The sequence below is a fragment of the Centruroides vittatus genome, unplaced genomic scaffold, assembly GCF_030686945.1.
Source record: "Centruroides vittatus isolate TY-2023 unplaced genomic scaffold, ASM3068694v2 contig_487, whole genome shotgun sequence".
Taxonomy (NCBI): Eukaryota; Metazoa; Arthropoda; class Arachnida; order Scorpiones; family Buthidae; genus Centruroides; species Centruroides vittatus.
Genome location: NW_027122275.1, coordinates 107,977 through 128,583, shown reverse-complemented (window position 1 = coordinate 128,583; position 20,607 = coordinate 107,977). Strand labels below are relative to the sequence as shown.

The window sequence follows — 20,607 nt, the reverse complement described above, 5'->3', positions numbered from 1 at the left end:
AATAGAATATATTTTATCACGAGGTTAATTAATAATAATGAACATAAATTTTTACGAAAAATATACGCGTGATTAATTGATTTTATATCGCGCGATCATCAGCGAGGCCGACACTCAATGGAACCGATCATCGACGATGAGAAATGGCGAATGACCCTAAGACAGAAATAATTGACGAGTTGTGTTTTTCAGATTTCGATATAGAGAGATTTGTGGAAGATGCAGATATAAGTGGAGATGTGGATGAAAAGCTGGATTATGAGGATGATTTCTTCAGTTTTGACTTGGAAAATTACCAAGAAACTAATTATTGGAAAATTGTTCTCGATCTTGCCGAGGATTGTTTCGGCTATGGCGATTCTAATTCGCAACAAGTTGATGTTTGCTTTCGTTGCGACGAATGCGAGAATCCTCAGGTATCGTGTGATGGATAAGTTGAGCTGGAAGCTATTGGCGATTGTCTCGACATGTAAGAATCTTGTATTTATTTAATACGTATTTAACAGGTAAGAGGTCATATTTTTATCTCATTTTCTGTATTGTTTATAGAAAGCCAGAGTTGCGTGACGAGCAATTTGATCCTGATAATAATGATCCGGATGATTTCTTTGGTTATGACTTGGAAAGTTACCAAGAAACAAAGTATTCTGATATTGTTCTCGATCTTGCCGAGGATTGTTTCGGCTACCCCGATTCTCATTGGCGACGAGTTGATAAAAGCGAATGCGAGAATCATCGTCAGAAAATCGAGCTGGAAGCTGTTAGCCATTGTCTTGACAGGTAAGATTTTTATGTTTATTTAATGCGTTTTTTATTTCATTTTCTGTTTTGTTTCTATATCATAGAAATGAAATATTTTAAATAATATATTACAGAAAAACAAAGATATTATTTTAATAGTTTCGATAAATTTGAATTTTTCATTTTGATACAACAGGATAGCCGAGGATATGACATCCGATGTGCATGCCAGTGAATGTGTGGGGAACGTCACTCTCCACATCTTAACAGTCGTAACGAACCCCAGGTGGTAAGAGTTATTACTTCCTGGAACGGGACCGGACTCACCCTGTGGGACCTTTTGGTCAGCCAGTTGCCTTTTGTTAGCCACATCGTCGAGTCATGTAACTGTTACGCGAGCAGAAAATAAACGTAGTTTTGTTACTGTTCGTCTCATTCGTTTTTAATCGCGCGGAGTGACGAGAAGCAAAATTAATAGCAGTAAAAACACTACATTGGTGACCCGAACCCGGACTAATAACGTAATTCAACTAAGAAAACTACCGAATCCACCCATTGGAACCTTCATCAGGTACGTCGTTCTTCCTTGTTCACGACTTCAATCGTCAGATCATGGCCGAGATTGGAGCAGTAAAAATCCCTCCGTACAACTTTTCCGACCCAGCCTTATGGTTCCACATGTGCGAAAGCACATTTGCTCTAGGATCTCCAAAGCCGATCACGGAAAGTGCCACAAAGTTCAACTACGTAGTGGCTCATTTACCACCGGAAGTCGCATCAACGGTTAGAGACATTATTATTTCTCCGGACCGTACAGACCCGTACGGTCACATAAAGGTGGAACTTATTAAACGATCCGGCGAATCGTCTCAACAAGAGTTACGAAAACTATTGGCCGGAGAACAGCTAGGAGACCGCAAACCTTCCGAACTACTACGTGTTCTAAAGCGTCGGGCGGAAAATTTTCAAATCCCGGACGCAGTTATACTAGAGTTATTCATACAACATCTTCCGACTTCCGTCCAATCTATCCTAGCCGCCATTACCCCACTCGACGTAGACAAAGCAGCGGAAGTAGCGGACCGCGTGGTGGAAGTAACCCCTGCAACGATAGCTTCAGTGTCGCAACCTGAGAAGCCCGATACCTTAACCAACAAAATACTAGTCGAAATAGATAAACTTAACAAGCGAATCGATAAACTAACGCAGGCACGTCGGGATCGCAGCGACCATTTTTCTCGACGCTCCCGCAGTAGTTCAGGACATCGCAACAATTCCACTCACCGCAGTATCAACAACTACTGCTGGTACCACAACCGTTTTGGCGCAAAGGCACAAAAATGTACTCCGCCGTGTAGTTTTCCAACAAACGAGAGCGGCGAAGCGTAGAGGCGACATGCACTTTGCCGGAGCAATCTCGTCGCCTGTTCATCCTAGACAAGAGAACGAACGTAAACTTTCTCGTCGACACAGGTTCCGACGTATCAATATTTCCAGCCTCCTCGTCACAAAAGAAGCGCGCATCTCAAATGACCTTGATGGCAGCAAACACAACTGCAATTCATGTCTACGACCAACGAACACTCACTCTCGATTTTGGGTTAAAGAAAATTTTTCGTTGGAAATTCCTTATTGGCAACGTGTCAACAGCAATAATAGGCGCAGATTTCTTGTATCACTTCCATTTGGTACCGAATCTTAGACGAAAATGTCTCACAGACGTTCAGACAAAGGTAAACTCTCCAGGCAAATTATTAGAAACCTCCATCCACTCTATCAAGATAACGACCAACGACTCCATATATCATAAGATATTGGAAGAATTTCCTGAGATCACCAGACCTCCACGTCCTAACCAACCCGTAAAACACAACGTTGTACATCACATAGAAACTGTTGGTCAGCCCGTAACTGCGAAACCACGTCGCCTAGCACCCGATAGGCTTAAAATCGCTAAGGCCGAATTCGATAAGATGATAGCTCTCGGCCATATGCGAACATCAAAAAGCAATTACGCATCACCACTCCACATGGTCACCAAGAAAAACAGTTCAGATTGGCGACCCGTGGGAGATTATCGTGCTCTAAACGCACAAACCATAAAGGACAGATACAGCGTTCCAAACATCGCAGATTTCACATCGGAACTGCACGGAACACAAATCTTCTCTCACATAGACTTAATCAAGGCCTATCATCAAATACCCATCTACCCACCGCACGTGCACAAAACAGCTATAACGACACCGTTTGGTCTCTTCGAGAGTACCAGGATGCAATTCGGATTGTGCAACGCATCCGCAACATTTCAACGGTTCATCGACGAAGTAACCAGAGGACTCCCCTTTGCATATGCTTTCGTCGATGACATATTAATAGCGTCACGCTCCCAGGAAGAACACATCTCGCATCTTCGCGACTTATTCCAACGCCTCCAAGAATATGGGTTAACCATAAATCCGTCGAAATGCACCTTCGGCGTACCATTAATCGAATTTCTCGGATTCAAGGTCTCGGGAAAGGGTCTGGAACCACTCCCTGATAGAGTCAGAGCCATCCGAGAATTTCCCAAACCTTCGTCTCTCACTCAACTTAGACGATTCTTAGGCGTAATAAATTTCTACAGGAGATGCATCCCTCGAGCGGCGCACACCCTCGCCCCGCTAGTGCAGCTACTAGAAGGAAAAAAGAACGGGAAACGTACGTCACTCACTCGGAAAGCAGAATCACGATCTCTGCAATGGTCAGAAGCGGCAGAACAATCCTTCGTATCAGCTAAGGAAGCACTGTCCAAAGCCACACTTCTCCACCATCCACTACCCGGAGCTAAACTATGCATATGGGTAGATGCGTCAGACGTAGCGGTTGGAGGAGCACTGATGCAATACAACAGGAAATGGGAACCCATCGCCTTTATCTCAGCGAAACTGGCACCAAATCAACGCAACTGGTCAGCTTACGACAGAGAACTATTGGCAATATACACATCAATAAAACGATTTCGCCACATGCTAGAAGGCCGTGAATTCACGATCTACACGGATCAAAAACCGCTCATATATGCCTTCAAACAAAAACCAGATAAATGTTCACCACGACAAATGCGGCATCTCGATTTTATATCCCAATTCTCTACGGATATACGTCATATTCCGGGCACAGCTAACACGATAGCAGACGCGCTCTCCCGCATCGAGATAGATTCGATCACCTCTGCTTCTCCTGTAGACTTCCGAGAGCTAGCCACAACGCAAGCTACAGATTCGGAACTTCATCAATTGTTAAAGGATCCTATGTCGCTCAAATTAGAGCCGAAATCCTTTCCACCTAACGAAATCGACCTATACTGTGACACATCATCCGGAACACCTCGCCCCTTCGTGCCGCATAATCTCCGACGAACCATTTTCGACCATCTACATGGACTTTCTCATCCAGGAGCAACAGCAACCACTAAGCTAATTTCGAGCCGTTATGTTTGGCCGGGCATGCGGAAGGACATCCGTCAGTGGGCACGACATTGCATCCCCTGCCAGAAATCGAAAATTCACCGCCACGCCTGGACACCGATAGGAAAGTTTACACTTCCGGAAGCAAGATTTTCCCATCTTCACATGGATCTGATAGGACCACTTCCGCCAGCTGACGGGAAACACTACTGCCTTACAGTGATCGACCGTTTTACCAGATGGCCAGAGGTCATCCCAATTGCCGACATATCTGCTGAGACGGTATGCCGAGCCTTTTTCTCAGGTTGGATCGCAAGATTCGGATGCCCTACTACGATCACCACCGATCAAGGACGTCAGTTCGAATCGAACCTCTTCCGAGAACTGACCAGACTTCTCGGCACCAATCGCATCCATTCGGCAGCATACCATCCCCGATCAAACGGTTTAATAGAACGATTACATAGACACCTGAAGGCATCGCTAATGGCACACGAATCCTCCAAATGGACCGACGCCCTTCCGGTAGTCCTCCTGGGAATTCGTTCAGCACTTAAAGCCGATATAGGCGCAACAGTAGCTGAACTGTTATATGGTACCCCGTTAAAATTACCAGCTGACATCATTAGCCCCGACACCCCACGAATTTCTTGCGAATCTTTTGTCAGCCAACTAAAAACCCACATGGCCAATCTGAAACCGTTAGCAACTTCCGCTCATTCCACAGAGAAAATTTTCATTCATCCAGAACTAAAAGAGTGTACACATATTTTCTTAAGATTCGACGCAAACCGACCTCCTCTTCGTCAACCTTACTCAGGCCCATACAAAGTGCTAGAAAAACACGACAAAACACTAGTAATTGACATCCAAGGTCGCAAATCCACCGTCTCAATTGACAGAGTAAAACCAGCGTATATCTTACAGGACGAACCACTTCAGAAATCTAGTATAAAACCCGTCCAATCAAGACCATCACAGACACCATCTTCATCTGCAACAGCGAATAACAAAAAACTGGAAACGACCTCCAAAAAAGATCAAACTGTTACCACGAGATCAGGCCGTCATGTTCATTTTCCTAAAAGACTAGTCACCATAATGTAACGTTAAGCGATTCGTTCGACATCAGTTCTATCGCTCGTCCCTCACTGGGGGATACTCTGTGGGGAACGTCACTCTCCACATCTTAACAGTCGTAACGAACCCCAGGTGGTAAGAGTTATTACTTCCTGGAACGGGACCGGACTCACCCTGTGGGACCTTTTGGTCAGCCAGTTGCCTTTTGTTAGCCACATCGTCGAGTCATGTAACTGTTACGCGAGCAGAAAATAAACGTAGTTTTGTTACTGTTCGTCTCATTCGTTTTTAATCGCGCGGAGTGACGAGAAGCAAAATTAATAGAAGTGGGGAACGTCACTCTCCACATCTTAACAGTCGTAACGAACCCCAGGTGGTAAGAGTTATTACTTCCTGGAACGGGACCGGACTCACCCTGTGGGACCTTTTGGTCAGCCAGTTGCCTTTTGTTAGCCACATCGTCGAGTCATGTAACTGTTACGCGAGCAGAAAATAAACGTAGTTTTGTTACTGTTCGTCTCATTCGTTTTTAATCGCGCGGAGTGACGAGAAGCAAAATTAATAGCAGTAAAAACACTACAAATGAAAGGAACATGCACCAAAGAGGGGAAAATTCCCTAGATTGAAAAAACTTTTCAGAATCTTCTTTTGGCATGTATGTTTAGCTTATTTATTGTACTGTATCTTTACCAATTACAGTAGAGCGTCGATAAGTGGAACGCCGGTAAGTGGAATGGCCGGAAAGTGGAACGATTTTCAGTCGGACTGTGTCGTGCTGAATCGAATGTTTTTGATACTAAATTTACTTCTAAAGTATAATTTTCATGTTTTTTATATTCTTTAATATATTTATTTTGTTTGTACAAAATGCAGAAATAATTTTTAACGATACGATAGCCTCGATGATTATTATAAAAATTTTCGTTAGGCTTAAAATCGACGAAAATTTAACACGAAGCGACACGCAACGGAGAAAAATTCAACAGGAAGCGATACGCGACGGAGAAAAATTTGAACATCGGACAGGTTAATGTATTTTTTCGTACAAAGTCGGAAACTGGAACAAATCAATAACTGGAAGGACCCCAGTCCCCAATTGGTTCCACTTATCGACGCTCTACTGTATTCCGAAATAAATTAATTGTTGCAATTCCATGACAGAACTCCGTCCCTGTGGAGAAGTTCGAATTTGCAGACCAGATCTGCTGTATATAACTGTACATAGTTCATCTGTAAATATCATTATCATCGTTTCATCTGTACATATTCATCGTCATCGTTGTTGTTTTCTGTTTGTGTTTGTCGTTTTCATTCGTTTTTTCTTTATTTTTTCATACAATTGATTCTTTTCGTGATTATTTCAAAATTTATAAAATTCTGTATTTCGGCAATCATCATTTAAAAAAATCCAACTTATGACACTTCTGACACCGATTGTGACTTATATCTACTGGACTGACATTATAATTCCAAATGTATTTTGCACCAATCTGAGAGACCAGGGCCGGATTTACCAATCCAGGGGCCCTGGGCACAAATTCGGTGGGGGTCCCCCCTTTAAGAGTAGGCAAATTTGATGATTTAGAAAATTTACACAAAATACTGTACTTTCAATTAGATTTGAACTAGGAAGTTGTAAATTTCATTTAAAAATAAGGTTATTGTAAACATACATATATTTTATTGTGTAAAACTAATGATTTCAATTTAACTGAAAAATACCTATGTGAAATTTTTTCCCAAAATTTTCCGATGTTTCATAGGTTTTTTCCGAGTTTGGTTTTCTCTGCCTGTTGCCCTCATGATTAGGCCACACTAGGCTGTCGCGGTAATAGAAAAAAAAATTATGTTTAAAATAAATTTTTTTTAGTTTTGTGGGGGCCCCTATTTTGTGGAGGCCCCTATTTTGTGGGGGCCCTGGGCACAAGCCCCAAATGCCCTTATGTAAATCCGGCCCTGTGAGAGACATCCTGGCTCAAAACCTGCCATCTATGAATTGACTAACGTATAATGACACAGCTATTATGGACATACCGATAGTGACTAAAGGATAAAGACGCACTGATTGTGGACTGACTAGTAAATGATGACATTCCGATTTATGACAAACTAACTGTATGCAATGTGAAGATCACTGATTAACTATAAACTATCAATAAATATATTTTTCATTGATTCGGTTATGAAAGTAATTGACTGTATAATAAACAAAAGTAAAATAAAATAAAGATAGAATTTTTATAATATTTACATTGTCTCGTCATTGTTTAGATGCTATTTTATTTGACAATATTATTCAATTAATGCACACAACGCTTACAATGTAGAGGTGAATTGATTTATAAATTAAATCGTACAAACAAGTAATTGTTAGGTAAAAATATATTTAAATTCTTAATTACTTATTTCAGAAGCTACAGAAGTTTTTAAAAGCGACTTTATTTAGAGGCGGTTCGTGGATCCAGTGGCAGTAGCGCACTTAGAATTTAATCTTGGGGGAGTTGAGTTGAACGGAAAAAATTTTTTAATACGGAATTCAATAGAATTCTCGTCTTATGTGTCTGCTAATTCATAAATAATATAAAAATAAAGACACGACACGATATAAATACAAAAGATTAATTTAAATTCAGAAAAGATTTTTGGAAAATTTTCTAGTAATTTTTTCTTTTTTTTCTTTTTTTGGAGGGTGGCAGAGTCCTTCGATCTCCTGGATGCGCCACTGGATGGTTGGATGGCCGAGCGGGATGGTAGTCTATTGTTGTGGGAGATTCGGAATCGAATTTGAATGGATCGAAAAACACTAGAATCTTTCAGGAGATGGTGTGTCAGGATTTATCGGGTTTCGTCCCTCACCACCCGGTCACTCCATTTTGGGTCCAGGCGAACTCATAAAAGAGCTTTCTAAAGAATTTTCTTAGTGTCCACAGGGTGGAAAGAGCTAAAAAGCTATAGTATCGGATAAAACAATAGCACTGGGAATTGGGGAAACGGATTCTAACCGTGGTGTGACGAAAATATACAGTACATATTTTATCATTTTGGAAAGAGCAATTACAAATGAGAATCAAACAATAGCAAACAATCAATACATTCTTTCATAAAAAGTTTTTCTTGATATTTTGAAACATATTTAATAAATAAATACGACAATTAAATATACTACAGACATTTAAAACAATTTTTAAAATATACATATTTGATTAATTTAAAAATCAAACTGAAAAAATAATTCATTTTACCAGAGGGCGCTTATCACATTGTTGTTTTGGTTCGTACGTAATTTATGATTTTTATCGTGTGAATTGGATCCGAACCAGAAATGAATAGATTTGTTTGGGAAGGAGATATTTCCCAAAGCGAAAGAGAAATCACGCGACAGAATCATATAAGAATATACGACGGTGACGAAAAAGTAATTCTAAAATATTTTTTAAAACTCCACTATTTAGACTAGTCAAAAAAACTAATTTTGTTTCCTCTGTAGAGATTATCATTGAAAATACATTACTGATAAGATTTTCTCTTCTATTCTTATTGTTGCTAGGAGAAATGAAAGGTTGAAAATTAAGTAGTACATAAAAAGGATCAATTCAAGCTTCAAACAAGACGGTTGGGACCTTAACAGAGCTTATTGATAGGAACAAAAAGGTCAAAGGAACCATACCTGTACGTGCAACCCTTCGTGAGATATTTTCCTCCAAAAATCAGAATTTACTATGTACCGATGCTATCGCCTATTCTCTGAGCTCTGTGTCGATGTTTGCTATCACTTGCACCTCGGTGCCCCCATGCACCCAAAACTATATAACATCCAGTACTCCGTAAGTGGTCAAGTGGGCTACTTGTAGCTGGTATAGTCGCCTAGGCTAAATAGTTAAACACGATAGTCTTAGAAGAGCGACGCAACTCTTGATTGCATGTGAACTGGAAGTAGGCTGACTTTGGGGATGTCTCGTGAAGAGTTGCATGTAGAGGTATGGTTCTTTTGACTTTTTTGCTCCTATGGTCTACAGTTTTGGTAAGGTTCCATTCAGAGATGTAATTGTCTGATTTGAAGTGATATTTGTATCTTACCATTTTAAAATTGAGATTAGAAAGAGCATGTTAATTTATATATATATATATCTCAAATAAGGAAATTTCTTGTTTAATTTAGAATTAAATTATTAGAATTATTGATAGAAACAAATTCTTGTTTAATTTAGAATTAAACAAGAATTTTCTTAAAAAAAAAATAGAAATATTCTTAAAAATAAAAATAGGATTCCTGGTAAAAGATCTTATTAAATACTTTAGAGAACACCTCATCTTCAAAATACTTTAAATTTGTATACGAACAGAAATTACTTGATAGGAAATTTGTATTTATTACTCCTTACAATGTAATATAACTAATTTTATTTTTGATATATTGAATCATTAAATGGCTATGAATATAAATGGTTGTTTTGTGCGATAATAATTCAGACATTGATTGATCGACTAGATTGTTAGATTATCTACGGGGTCAATTTAATCGAATAATATAATGTGTATAGGTAAAAACCTAAGAATTTTCTGTCAAAATAAATTTTATATTTGTTTAAAATAAAATAAAACAGTTCCAGTTTTGTCTTTTTTCAAAATTTTTAGGTATAACTTTCTGACTTTTAATTTTTTAGAGGTTATAATAATGTTTCACAGTGAAACTCATATAAAAATCTCTGTTGTAAACTTTGAGTCAAAATATTGAAATATTCTTATTTATGTTGTTAACTCTCAAAGAATACAAATTTCTTTTTTACCTAATATATTTGAAGCTGACATTTTTAGGGAGATTATTCCAAAATTTCTATTTTTAATTTAGTTATCTCATAATTTATTTTTGGCTGTTGTATAGATTACTCCCTATGGAATTTTGAGACTTTGAGTATATATTTGAACTAGGGACTGAGACGAGTTCAATGATACCCTACTTTTGAACTAGAGACAAAAAATAAGTAAGATTTTCTTCCCAAATAAACAAATATGTAAACAAGTGAAAGTGAAATTAAATCATTAAAAAATATAAAGAATGCATTACAGATGTATTTAATATGAGTAAAATCTTCATGTCGTATATGTCCAATGATAAATGGCACAAGTTCTGCTAAGGTATTCTTAAGCAATGCTAATTCAACTGGATATAACCATTAAAGTATGGTAAAGTAATTCTTCAAAATATTTAATGTTCACTTGAAATATGGTAAGACCCAATCTGGACCTGGCAGCATTCAGACAATGAGTACAAGGTAGATTGGAGAGTTTAATGTTAAATAGACTTTTTATTGAATTCTTTAGAAATTTTGTTTAAAAGGAAGAAGGTGGCTGTGGCCCAAATCAATAAACCATAATCAACAAGTGTTTGGAAGTTAGTGAAAAAGTAGTATGTTGTACATTATTCAAGGAGATAGGTTTACAAAATCACCAAAGGATTCCATGATTTATGGCTAGAGATTTTACTATTTTATCAATGTGACCTTTCAACATGAGCTTTAACATCAAAAATTATACCGAGATCATTTATGGAGTTAGTGTGTTTCAAAGTGTTTGTATCAATAGAGAATGAAGATGAAGGAGTATCTCAAATGAGAAAGAAGAATGTAACAACAATTTTTTTTAATTAATTAATGTGGATAGTTTGAAATCTCATTAGTTCAAACTGTACTATTTGTCATGACTGGGAATATAGATATTTATATGTTATGGAATTTGGTTAGTTTGAAATATGGCTACTTTGAAACTCAAAGTGAAAATAATGTCCAAACTTTGATATGCGTACATTAACTCGTTCATTTAGCTTGAAGTTCCTCTGTACTATAAGCGAACAATAGACTGTGAACGACTCTAATCTGGTCAACATGTCATTACTTTTACAATAACACATTCTTTGATAACACCTGACTCTTGGACTACTATTTTTTTCTTATTTTATAAATAAATATTATATCTTTTTATAACTTACAATGAAGTGATCTTCTAAGGCATCAGACTTTTTGCACATCCATTTATTTAATCCTGTTTACCTTTTACATCTATCTGTCAATAGGCACTTTGGGTTTTCCACCCCTCCTTGGTTGACTTTAGTAGACAATATTACACCACTATTTTTTTCATTTTAAAATTATATTAAACAATGTCTTTAGACTACATCAATTCCTTAAGAAAGCTTTATTTTGCAACACAAAGATAATGGATTTCTTCTTATAGTATATTTTTGCTTAACATTTGTTTAATGCCTATACTGTATCTTTTCACAATATCCATATTTGCATGTTACATTTTGAAAAAGAATAAACAGGATTAAATAAATGGATGTATAGAAATCCTAGCGTCTTAGAGGATTAATTCATCATAAATTACAAAAAGAAACTGACAAGAAAGACATGGTTCTACGATGTTAATAGATAAATATTATATAACAAAAAATTGACTCACAGGATTAATTACATAATAAGCATTTTAATATTAAGTTAAGGTGTGTACAGTTTCTTGACTCTTTAGTCAATACAGGTACACTACAGCATCTCATATAGCTTTGCTAAAATGCATATACAGTAGAGAGTCGTTAATCCAAACCCCGGTAATCCGAACGATTTTCAGTCTGACTGTGTCATGCTGAATCGAACGTTTTTGATACTAGATTTACTTCTAAAGTATAATTTTCATGTTTTTATATTCTTCAATATATTTATTTTGTTTGTACAAAATAAAGAAATAATTTTTAATGATACAATAGCCTTGATTATTATAAAAATTTTTGTTAGGCTTAAAATTGACAAAAATTCAACATGAAGCGACAAGCAACAGAGAAAAATTTGAACATTGGACAGGTTAATATATTTTTTCGTACATAATCGGTTATCTGAACAAATCACTAATTTGAACAACTCCAGTCCCCAATTGATTCGGATTAACGACTCTCTACTGTAATTTAGCGTTCACACACTGTCCAAACTGCATAATACCATACTTCACAGAATGTGTTATGGACATTAAGAGACACAAGACTAATGATCAGAACATTAATAGATTTTATGTAGTTTATTTGAAACTTTTTCTAGTGGTAGCTCTATATTGAAATTTTAATGAACTTTATTATGTATAAACTTTTTTAGGTTTTAAGGTTAAACTAAATGTTTCCATAAGAGAGTAGAATGGCTATCTTTTCTTATTAGATCATTTCTTATGATTATGATTGTTTAATTCCTTGTAAAGAGAATTTGTTTAGATAGAAATATGCTTTATCATAATTATAATTCAGTCAGGGATTAGACAAATCACTGTTCTGGCTTTTAATTGATTTCACTATCTTATTAGTCATCCTCTATCTTTTTTTACTATTGGTTGATTTTTCAACAGAATTTTAAGTAATCTTTTTTTATCTTATCTAGATGCATGGGAGAATAGGAAATACAATTTATTTAATAGAATTTTTATTTTGAATGTTATTTTATGTATCAGCTAATATAATATCTAGAAAATATAGCAAATTTCAAATTAAATTTATTTCAAGATTTATACTGTTTATTAAAACATCATTAAATAAATTTTCAAATTATTGTCTAAAATTATGAAGATTTTTATTTAATTTATTTCTTAATTTTAATTCTGCATGGTTTAAATTTCTAAGAATGTTTTTATAATAATTTTAAAAATATAGTAATATATATTTAACCTTTTGATGCACTAAATGTTTTAAGGCATTACTATTTCAGAACCTCCCTGAAGCACAAAATGTTTTAAAACATTTCTCTATTGTTAAAAATTACTGCAGAATTTTCAAAGAAGAAACTATGTATGCATAGCTAGTCATATTTTAAATTATTTCATAAGTAATAAAGACATCATAATATACTGTTGACTTGATATGCATTTTGGTAACTGACCAAATCTGCTTATTCTAAGGCATCTGTTGGAGTATAATTGTTGGTGTGTGGGATATTTGCTAGACAGTGCATCAACAACTTCAGTTTTACTCTTCTTGAAACTATAGTGTTTTTCTCCTCATATTTAGAACAATGTGAGCTGTTTGTCTCTCTTATTACATCTTATATGAAGTTCATTGTGTAGTTAATTATGACATCTTCAGATACAATGGACAATTAGCATTATCAGACCATCTCACATATTAGTTTGGTCAACAGTAAGTACAAAAATATTATTTAAATCCTACATAAAAGAATTTACAGTTGTTAATTCATATGCTTCTGTGTCCTTATTGTATAGATTAGTATGTAAAATGTCTACAAGCACTTATTTTGTTAACAGGACTTATTATACTATTGACCTGGTTCAGCAAAATTTAAGAAAAACTAATCAGAAAACAACAGTCTTTATTTTTCACCTGAACACTTTTTACATGATATAATTTAGCGAGGTTGAGGCCGAAGTTTTAAATGCGAAAATGTGTAAGTTGGACATTCAGTGCCGCTTTCCTATAAGCCTAGAAGTTTAACAATGGTGTTTGGAAAGTCAGTGGAATCAAGCTCAACATTCCAAATTTCATTGTCAAACTTCTAGGTTTACAGGAAAGCGGCGCTGAACGTCCAACGTACACGTTTTCACATTTAAAACTTTGGCCTCAATTTCCCTAATGTGTTTTGGATCTGTTTGTCTCTCATCAGCAGGTTTACATCCAAAAATTTCTAGAATCAAAATATTAAAAATTACTACAATTTATAAATTTTTCACCATAAAACTGACATTAAAACAAAGTAAAATAACTTACAATATCTTGTTTTATCAATTACATTGAAATTAAAACTTACTAACAGGATAAATCTGTGAGAGCCTAGATCAGGCATGTCAAAGATATGGCCCACGAGACAATTAGTTGTGGCCCACGACATTAATTCAATAATGCTATTGTTTATTTTTTTATTATCTTAATACTAAAGAAAATGTGATATTTTGTACGTTTAAGTATGTTACGTTTGAGTTCAACAATTTTGTTTATTATTTTTATTATTTTTTATTTATTTATATTACTTAGAGATATTTATTTTATTTCATTTATTTTTGTGTTTAATTTCTTGTTTACGTTATGTTTTCTCTGTTTCATCTTTTGAATTTTAAATTAAAGTCCGTTTTGGCAAGATCATTTATTGCACGATTCTCACTATTTTGCACATAAAACGCGTGTTTTCTACATATTAGTAAATTACAGTTTATGCTTGTATTTTGAGTCTTGCGATTCTTATTTTCAGATCATTTTACAACCTGCTTCAGGCCTGTAAATTGGCCGAAAATGTTTGTCCTGTGATTAAAGTTATTGCTGAAAAACTACAAATGGTGTTTTTTTAAATTTTATTGTGAAATCTTGGGTTATTAAAAAAATTGTTGAGTCGGCTACTTTTTAGAAAAGTTTTGGCTACAAAAGCTAAAAACATCTGGCCTGCTGTCATACTCGAGACAAAAAATTTAGCACTTAAGCAGTTTGAGTTTGACACCCCTGGCCTAGATATTCTCTCGCGTTTTTCTATAGCCTTTTATGTAGAGAAAGGGTTATAAATAACGAATATGGAAAAGCTATTAACATTTAAAATCTATATTAACCACAAGGCAAATTGTTTCAGAGAAAATTTTTATAGGAAAAAACTTTTTCCCAACTATTAATAAAAGATGGAAGGATGTGATTGTGTTTTCCCACCGGATTTACTTCCTTCACAAGGTGACACATCTTCCGAATGTGTCACGCGGAACTTCCACCAAAATTCATCTATTGGCTATGATCTATAACATTTCCAAAAAAAGAGCAGGAGAAAACACGAAGTAAGCCCCCAAAAAAGGAAGGTCGGATGATGATCGGGGTTGTGACTACAAGTCTGTCCTTGCCTTGCTCCTCGAGCGGATACCTCCATAACCCTCTTTGGCCTAGAGTGAATATCTATAGAAAATAACTAAATAACTTCTTGGAAAAGGGAACTCCTTCCTCTCCTGTGAACTGCTTTAACTTCAGTGAACTCCTTGGAAAGAGCTTAACCTTGGAAAAGTGAACGCCTCTAAAGTAACTCCTTGGAAAAGTGAACCCCTTAAAGGTGATGTCTTCAAAAGGAGAACTCCTCAAGCGATAAAGGGAAAGAGAAAAAACAGCTTCCAGTGAGCTCCATCGATCCAGCAATTTTAAAGTATCTATACAACTTATCTAGATGTAAACTCTCTCTCTCAACCTAGATTGTGAATTTGTTAAATCGTGGACGAAACCTTTATTATAAAGTATTAATCTTTTTGTATAATTAGTTAAATAAATGGATGATTGTTATTGTTTTAATGGGTGTTTGCTGCATTTTCCAAAGGAACCTCTCTCGTATCTCTCACGTTGTCATCATCTGATCTGGCTGCCTTTAATACGTAACTGCTCGCTCATGAAAGATTGTTATTGCAGTTGTATCCAACATATTGGTGTCATCCTGACAAGGCGACGTGGTGCCGACCTTATAGTCACAAATCCAAGTGTATTTCCAATATTCCTGCATCTAATGACAATAAATATAAGCCATTTTATTAAAAAGATGAGATAAATATTTGTAAAACTTACGTATTCCACACCAACTATAACTTGAACAATTATCTTATTACTATGTTGTTTCCCTTATATATTCTTCATTTCCTTTGTCGATGATACCTTTTGATGATTGGTGGATTTCTCTTCCCCTATTGTTATTCATTTTGTTCTTTTGTCTTGTTATATAAATATGTTCATACAATTGTCTTTTATAATTATTTCTTTCTTTTTTCTTTATTTTAATGGTATTCAAATCTATTTCTCATCCTGTTGTGTTACAATGCTCGGCTACCGCTGAATTTGCATAATTACTACCTATGGCACAAATATGTTCTTTTAACCTTACTTTCAATTTTTGTTTTGTTTCTCCTATATATGTTTTTTTATGTTCACAATTGCAATCAAACGAATATACTACACCTTTTTCTTTTGTAATTTCATATTTTTTATCATTTCTGTAATGTAAATATTTTTTGGTTGATTCTATTTTTATGGGTACTGTTGTTTTTTTTATTAGTTTTTCTTAAATTTTGCTGAACCAGGTCACCAGTATAATAAGTCCTGTTAATAAAATAAGTCCTTGTAGACATTTTACATACTAATTTACAGTTGTATTCATTATGGAAGAATACAAAATTTCAATACTTTGTATTGCTGTGATGGAAATTGTGAATCAAAAAGTTAAATCTTGCACCATATTCATCTTAAATTATTTAAAAAAATAGAAATAAGTTTCTTAAATAATGTACTAAGATTTTATTCGTTATTTTAGTATTTACAAAAAGGAAGAAGAAATGGATTTGGAATTTTAAACAGGCAAATAGGATTTGGACGTTTTAAAAATATTGTACTTCTAAGATTTTTTCATATTTTATATTAATAATTTAAACTTTTTAAAATAAAATAATACTAATTCTTTGAAATAATTATTTTTTTATTCTATTAGACTAACTTTGATAATGGAGAATTAATACTAACTACGCATCGATTTCTGTGGAAGGATAATCATCAGCGGGTAAGAATTTAGATAAATTTTTCAAATATTATAGCAATTATTTTTTGCTGCGCAGGTAGTACTTGGTTAACATGATAAATTTTCTCTTTGAAAATAGTGCATTAAGAGAATCTCCATACAGTGACTAATGGTGACTTTGTTCAAAACTTTCTAAAAAGTATTAATTGGTCTAATTATATGGAATTATAATTTACAGTATATCTTTTGATAGATGAAGAAATAAAAAACTGAGCCTCTTAATAAGTAATTTCAATCTATTTAGATATTCACAGTAAAAATTAACTGCTATATTTAAAAAAAACATACCTGTAATACTATTTAAAGGTTTTTCTTTGTGACATTATCTATTTATTGTAGTAATTTTTGTGTTCTTGTGATGTTTTCTGTATTGATATGACTCCTATTGATTAACCACTATTACTATTTAAGAAAATTTAAATTTTTAATTCAAATATTTTTTTATTGTTTAATAATAAATTAAACTTTTTAAAAACTGAAAAATTAATTTAAAACTACAAATGTTATAAAGAAAAGTTTAAATTGTAAATATTTAAATATAAAATATTAATTTACGAATTAGTAAAAGATAGTATTCATTAAAAGTGACATCTAGATGTATTTTAAATGTTGGAAAATTTAAAAAATAATAAATACAATAAATATTGAATTTTTATTTACTGAATTTAAAATTTTAAAATAAATCAATATTAAAGTTTTAATTATTAAAAATTAATGTTTCAGGAAAAGGAATTATCTCTTCATTTATCTCTTGTGGTTTTTGCTGAGAAAGAAAATAGAGGATGGACAAGAAGGTATTGTCAACAGAACATTTTAGTTAATATTAAATTGTTAATTTAAATTAACTAAAATGTATAAGTTAAGGTCTATTTTCTAAATAGCAGCGATATAAAAATTTCTGTTGTTAAACTGAAATTTGAAGATTTAACTAACAAAGTCCCTGAGTATTGCTTTTTATTGTTACAAGACAAATAAGAAAAAACATTCTGGATTAAAATATAAAACATACAGAATTTTTTGTTCTAAGAGAACAAAAAATTTTGTATGTTTTATATTTTGTGTGTGCTTATCTTATGGTGTGTGTCTTGTTGCTTTTAATAATGTATTCGAAAATTTGAAAGCCAAATGTGTATTTAATAATCTGGTTTGTACATCAAATTTTAATATGTAACAACTGTATAACAATTGAAGAAGGATGATATGAGTCCGAAATGCATTTTGTTAAAGGTACTAAAAAAGATTAACAGAAGTTGTTGTGGTTAGTTTGGGAAAAAACAGCACTATTTGGTTGCTGAAGTAATAATTTATTACAAATCTAAACAAGAAGCTAAATGAAGAAAAAATTCTGTATTTTTACAGAATTGTTTTTTGCTTTCTTAAAGCTATCATCAGCTGTGTAAATGGAACAGTTAAAATTTATTGATATTTTATTAACTGTGATTATGCCTTTAAATTTTCATACACGATCAAAGTTTTAAAATAAAACATCTGTTACATAGCTTTTTTTTATAAAATATGATATTAATGGAAGCTTTTTTAATGTATAATTTCATTTACATTAAACTTCTTTAACTAGTTAAGGCATTTTCAAATCTTTTTACAAAAATGTGATGATTGAATATTCCAATGTTCATGAAAAGATATGAAAATGCCTCAATTAGTTCCTAAAGGTGAGAGTAATTTCTTATATACATGTAGAGATTGATTTTTGTATAAATTAAATCACTAATAGCCTATATGCTTTTGAGAAGACTAATTATTTTGATAAATATGCAAGTAATACTTTTTAATATTGAAAAGTTCATACAATTAATTGCTTTATTATTATTGATTCTGCATTTTATTGGTTGTTTTTGAACTCTCCCAGTTATTTATATATTGATTTTATTTTTTAATTCTTTCATTATTTCAGTTATTTGAATATTTGAAATTATTAGTATCAGATTTCTTAGCTTGTTTTAAAACAAACTAGTTATATTTTATGTTTATTACTGCTAATTTTAGTATTTTCATTAACTTTAAATCTATTATTTATTTAAACAGTGGAAAAATTGTGATCCATTTAAGTCAACTTCCTGAAAATCAAAAGGTTTTTGGGCCTGTTAAATATAGTCCATTTAATTTTGTAAAATTTTCTTTTGTACAAGGAGGAGAATCAGAAGTAAGTAGTCAGTAAGTGTTTATGATAATTTATGAAGATATAAAATAGTAATAATTAATTTTATTTTGAAACCATAATTTATAAATAGTCTATTAGCAACATTTATTTATTTTACAGTTTTTTCAAAGTTTAACAGAAGTTTTAGAAAAAAAAGAATGGGAAAAAGTGCCTTTAGTAGGAATATCGGTATGAATATCTAAATTATTTTATGTTTTAAGTAATTTGTGATTATAAACATTATTATATCAAATGTATAATACTTAAGAAATAATTGTAAATTGATAAAAATATTTTTATATAAATCATATAAAAATTTATTCATTTTATAAGCTGAAGTAATGTATAGCAAGATATGACTTTCTCTGTACAATAAATGACCCATTAAAAATACAATCGAGGGGTAAACTTAAGAATAACAATAAACAGAAATAAAAATCATTGATAAAACTATTACTTAATAAACAAAGTATCATAAAATACAAAAATGTTAAAAATGATATGATAAATAAGTAAAGATTAGTATCTACATACAATCATGGAACACCGGGGATGTAAACCACACTTTCGGGAACCTCTTGCCGGTGTTGGACACAAAATGAAAAATCGTCGTTAACGTTTTCGAACTTGGTAGTTCTTTTTCAGATGGTCAAAAAACTAGGAATGCAGATCGAATAATGGAACGAATTATTTTTAAATCGAAATCGAATGCTTCATGATGCAGCTGGTTGATCGGACATGCGCATACGGTGCGAGTAGATGGCGATTAAAGGTCTGTGTCGATCAGGGTCTGCCAGGCGGTGGACAAATTGAGTTCTTCTTTATAGTTTATGCAGGTGGTGGCGCGGCTGTGTTTGTAAATGGAGATAGCCTTCAACCACCTCAGGTGTTCAGGGCGAGGCGATGTGATGATAAGCCTGGCTTGATTGAGGGCCGCTTTGATGTCCGGATCGGTCGCGTAAGTTGAGAGACTCATAGAATTTCTCCCATGGAGAATATCCGCATTGTGCTCGCATATTCTGATTCCCAAGGATCTCTTGGTTGAGCCGATATAAACAAGGTTTCTATCTAAGAAAGATTAGGACTAAGATGTACAAAACCAGTTAAAAAAAACATTAGTTGGTACACTTAAGTGTTAACATATAAGATATTTTTACATAACCTTATATGTTATATTTTCTTACATATAATTTTATTTTATTTTATTATATTTACTAAAATCAAGGTGAAGATACTTCTTGCTGGGAGGCAAGGCACTCGTTACATTGTAAAAGAATGAATGTCTAGAATTACTAAGTTAATAAATAGAGATGTAGATATAAGAGCTATCTTGAGTGGTTCTTCTATAAACATGTAGACGAAAATTACAGAAAGGAAAAAATATATTATATAAAATAGTTATAAAAAAAAATTATTAAAGTAAGAAATATGAAGAAAAATCAGGGAGAGAAAGTCTACATCTGGCAATTATATCACTTAAAGTGTATGGTAAGTGACACAATTTGTTACAAAAATATATATTAAGTTCTACAAAGACTATGTAAAAGGATTTGTGCTGCCATAGTGCAAATTAGCAAACAGCAATCAACTGTAGATTTAAAAATCACAGAAAAAGGAC

At 33.5% G+C, this 20,607-nt stretch overlaps 2 protein-coding genes and 1 long non-coding RNA gene across 4 annotated transcripts in view; all 3 read left to right on the top strand.

Moving 5' to 3' along the window:
* The first annotated feature begins 196 nt into the window (after positions 1-196).
* Positions 197-974, top strand: LOC136978044 (uncharacterized). The gene is made up of 3 exons (XR_010881158.1): positions 197-469; positions 550-780; positions 938-974. It is a non-coding gene; the product is annotated as an uncharacterized lncRNA (long non-coding RNA).
* A 327-nt stretch (positions 975-1,301) lies between these two features.
* Positions 1,302-2,479, top strand: LOC136978082 (uncharacterized). The gene has a single exon (XM_067273741.1). It carries the CDS (start codon positions 1,354-1,356, stop codon positions 2,128-2,130), a length of 777 nt encoding a protein of 258 aa, XP_067129842.1. The 5' UTR covers positions 1,302-1,353; the 3' UTR covers positions 2,131-2,479.
* A 6,045-nt stretch (positions 2,480-8,524) lies between these two features.
* The window catches only part of Vps36 (vacuolar protein sorting 36), a 36,765-nt gene continuing 24,682 nt past the window's right edge, over positions 8,525-20,607 (top strand). For both annotated transcript variants that reach the window (XM_067273733.1, XM_067273734.1), the window contains exons 1-5: positions 8,525-8,685; positions 16,745-16,813; positions 17,555-17,625; positions 18,875-18,992; positions 19,110-19,178. In XM_067273733.1, coding sequence (XP_067129834.1) covers positions 8,593-8,685; positions 16,745-16,813; positions 17,555-17,625; positions 18,875-18,992; positions 19,110-19,178 — 420 coding nt within the window. In that variant the 5' untranslated portion in view covers positions 8,525-8,592. The remainder of the gene's footprint in view (positions 8,686-16,744; positions 16,814-17,554; positions 17,626-18,874; positions 18,993-19,109; positions 19,179-20,607) is intronic.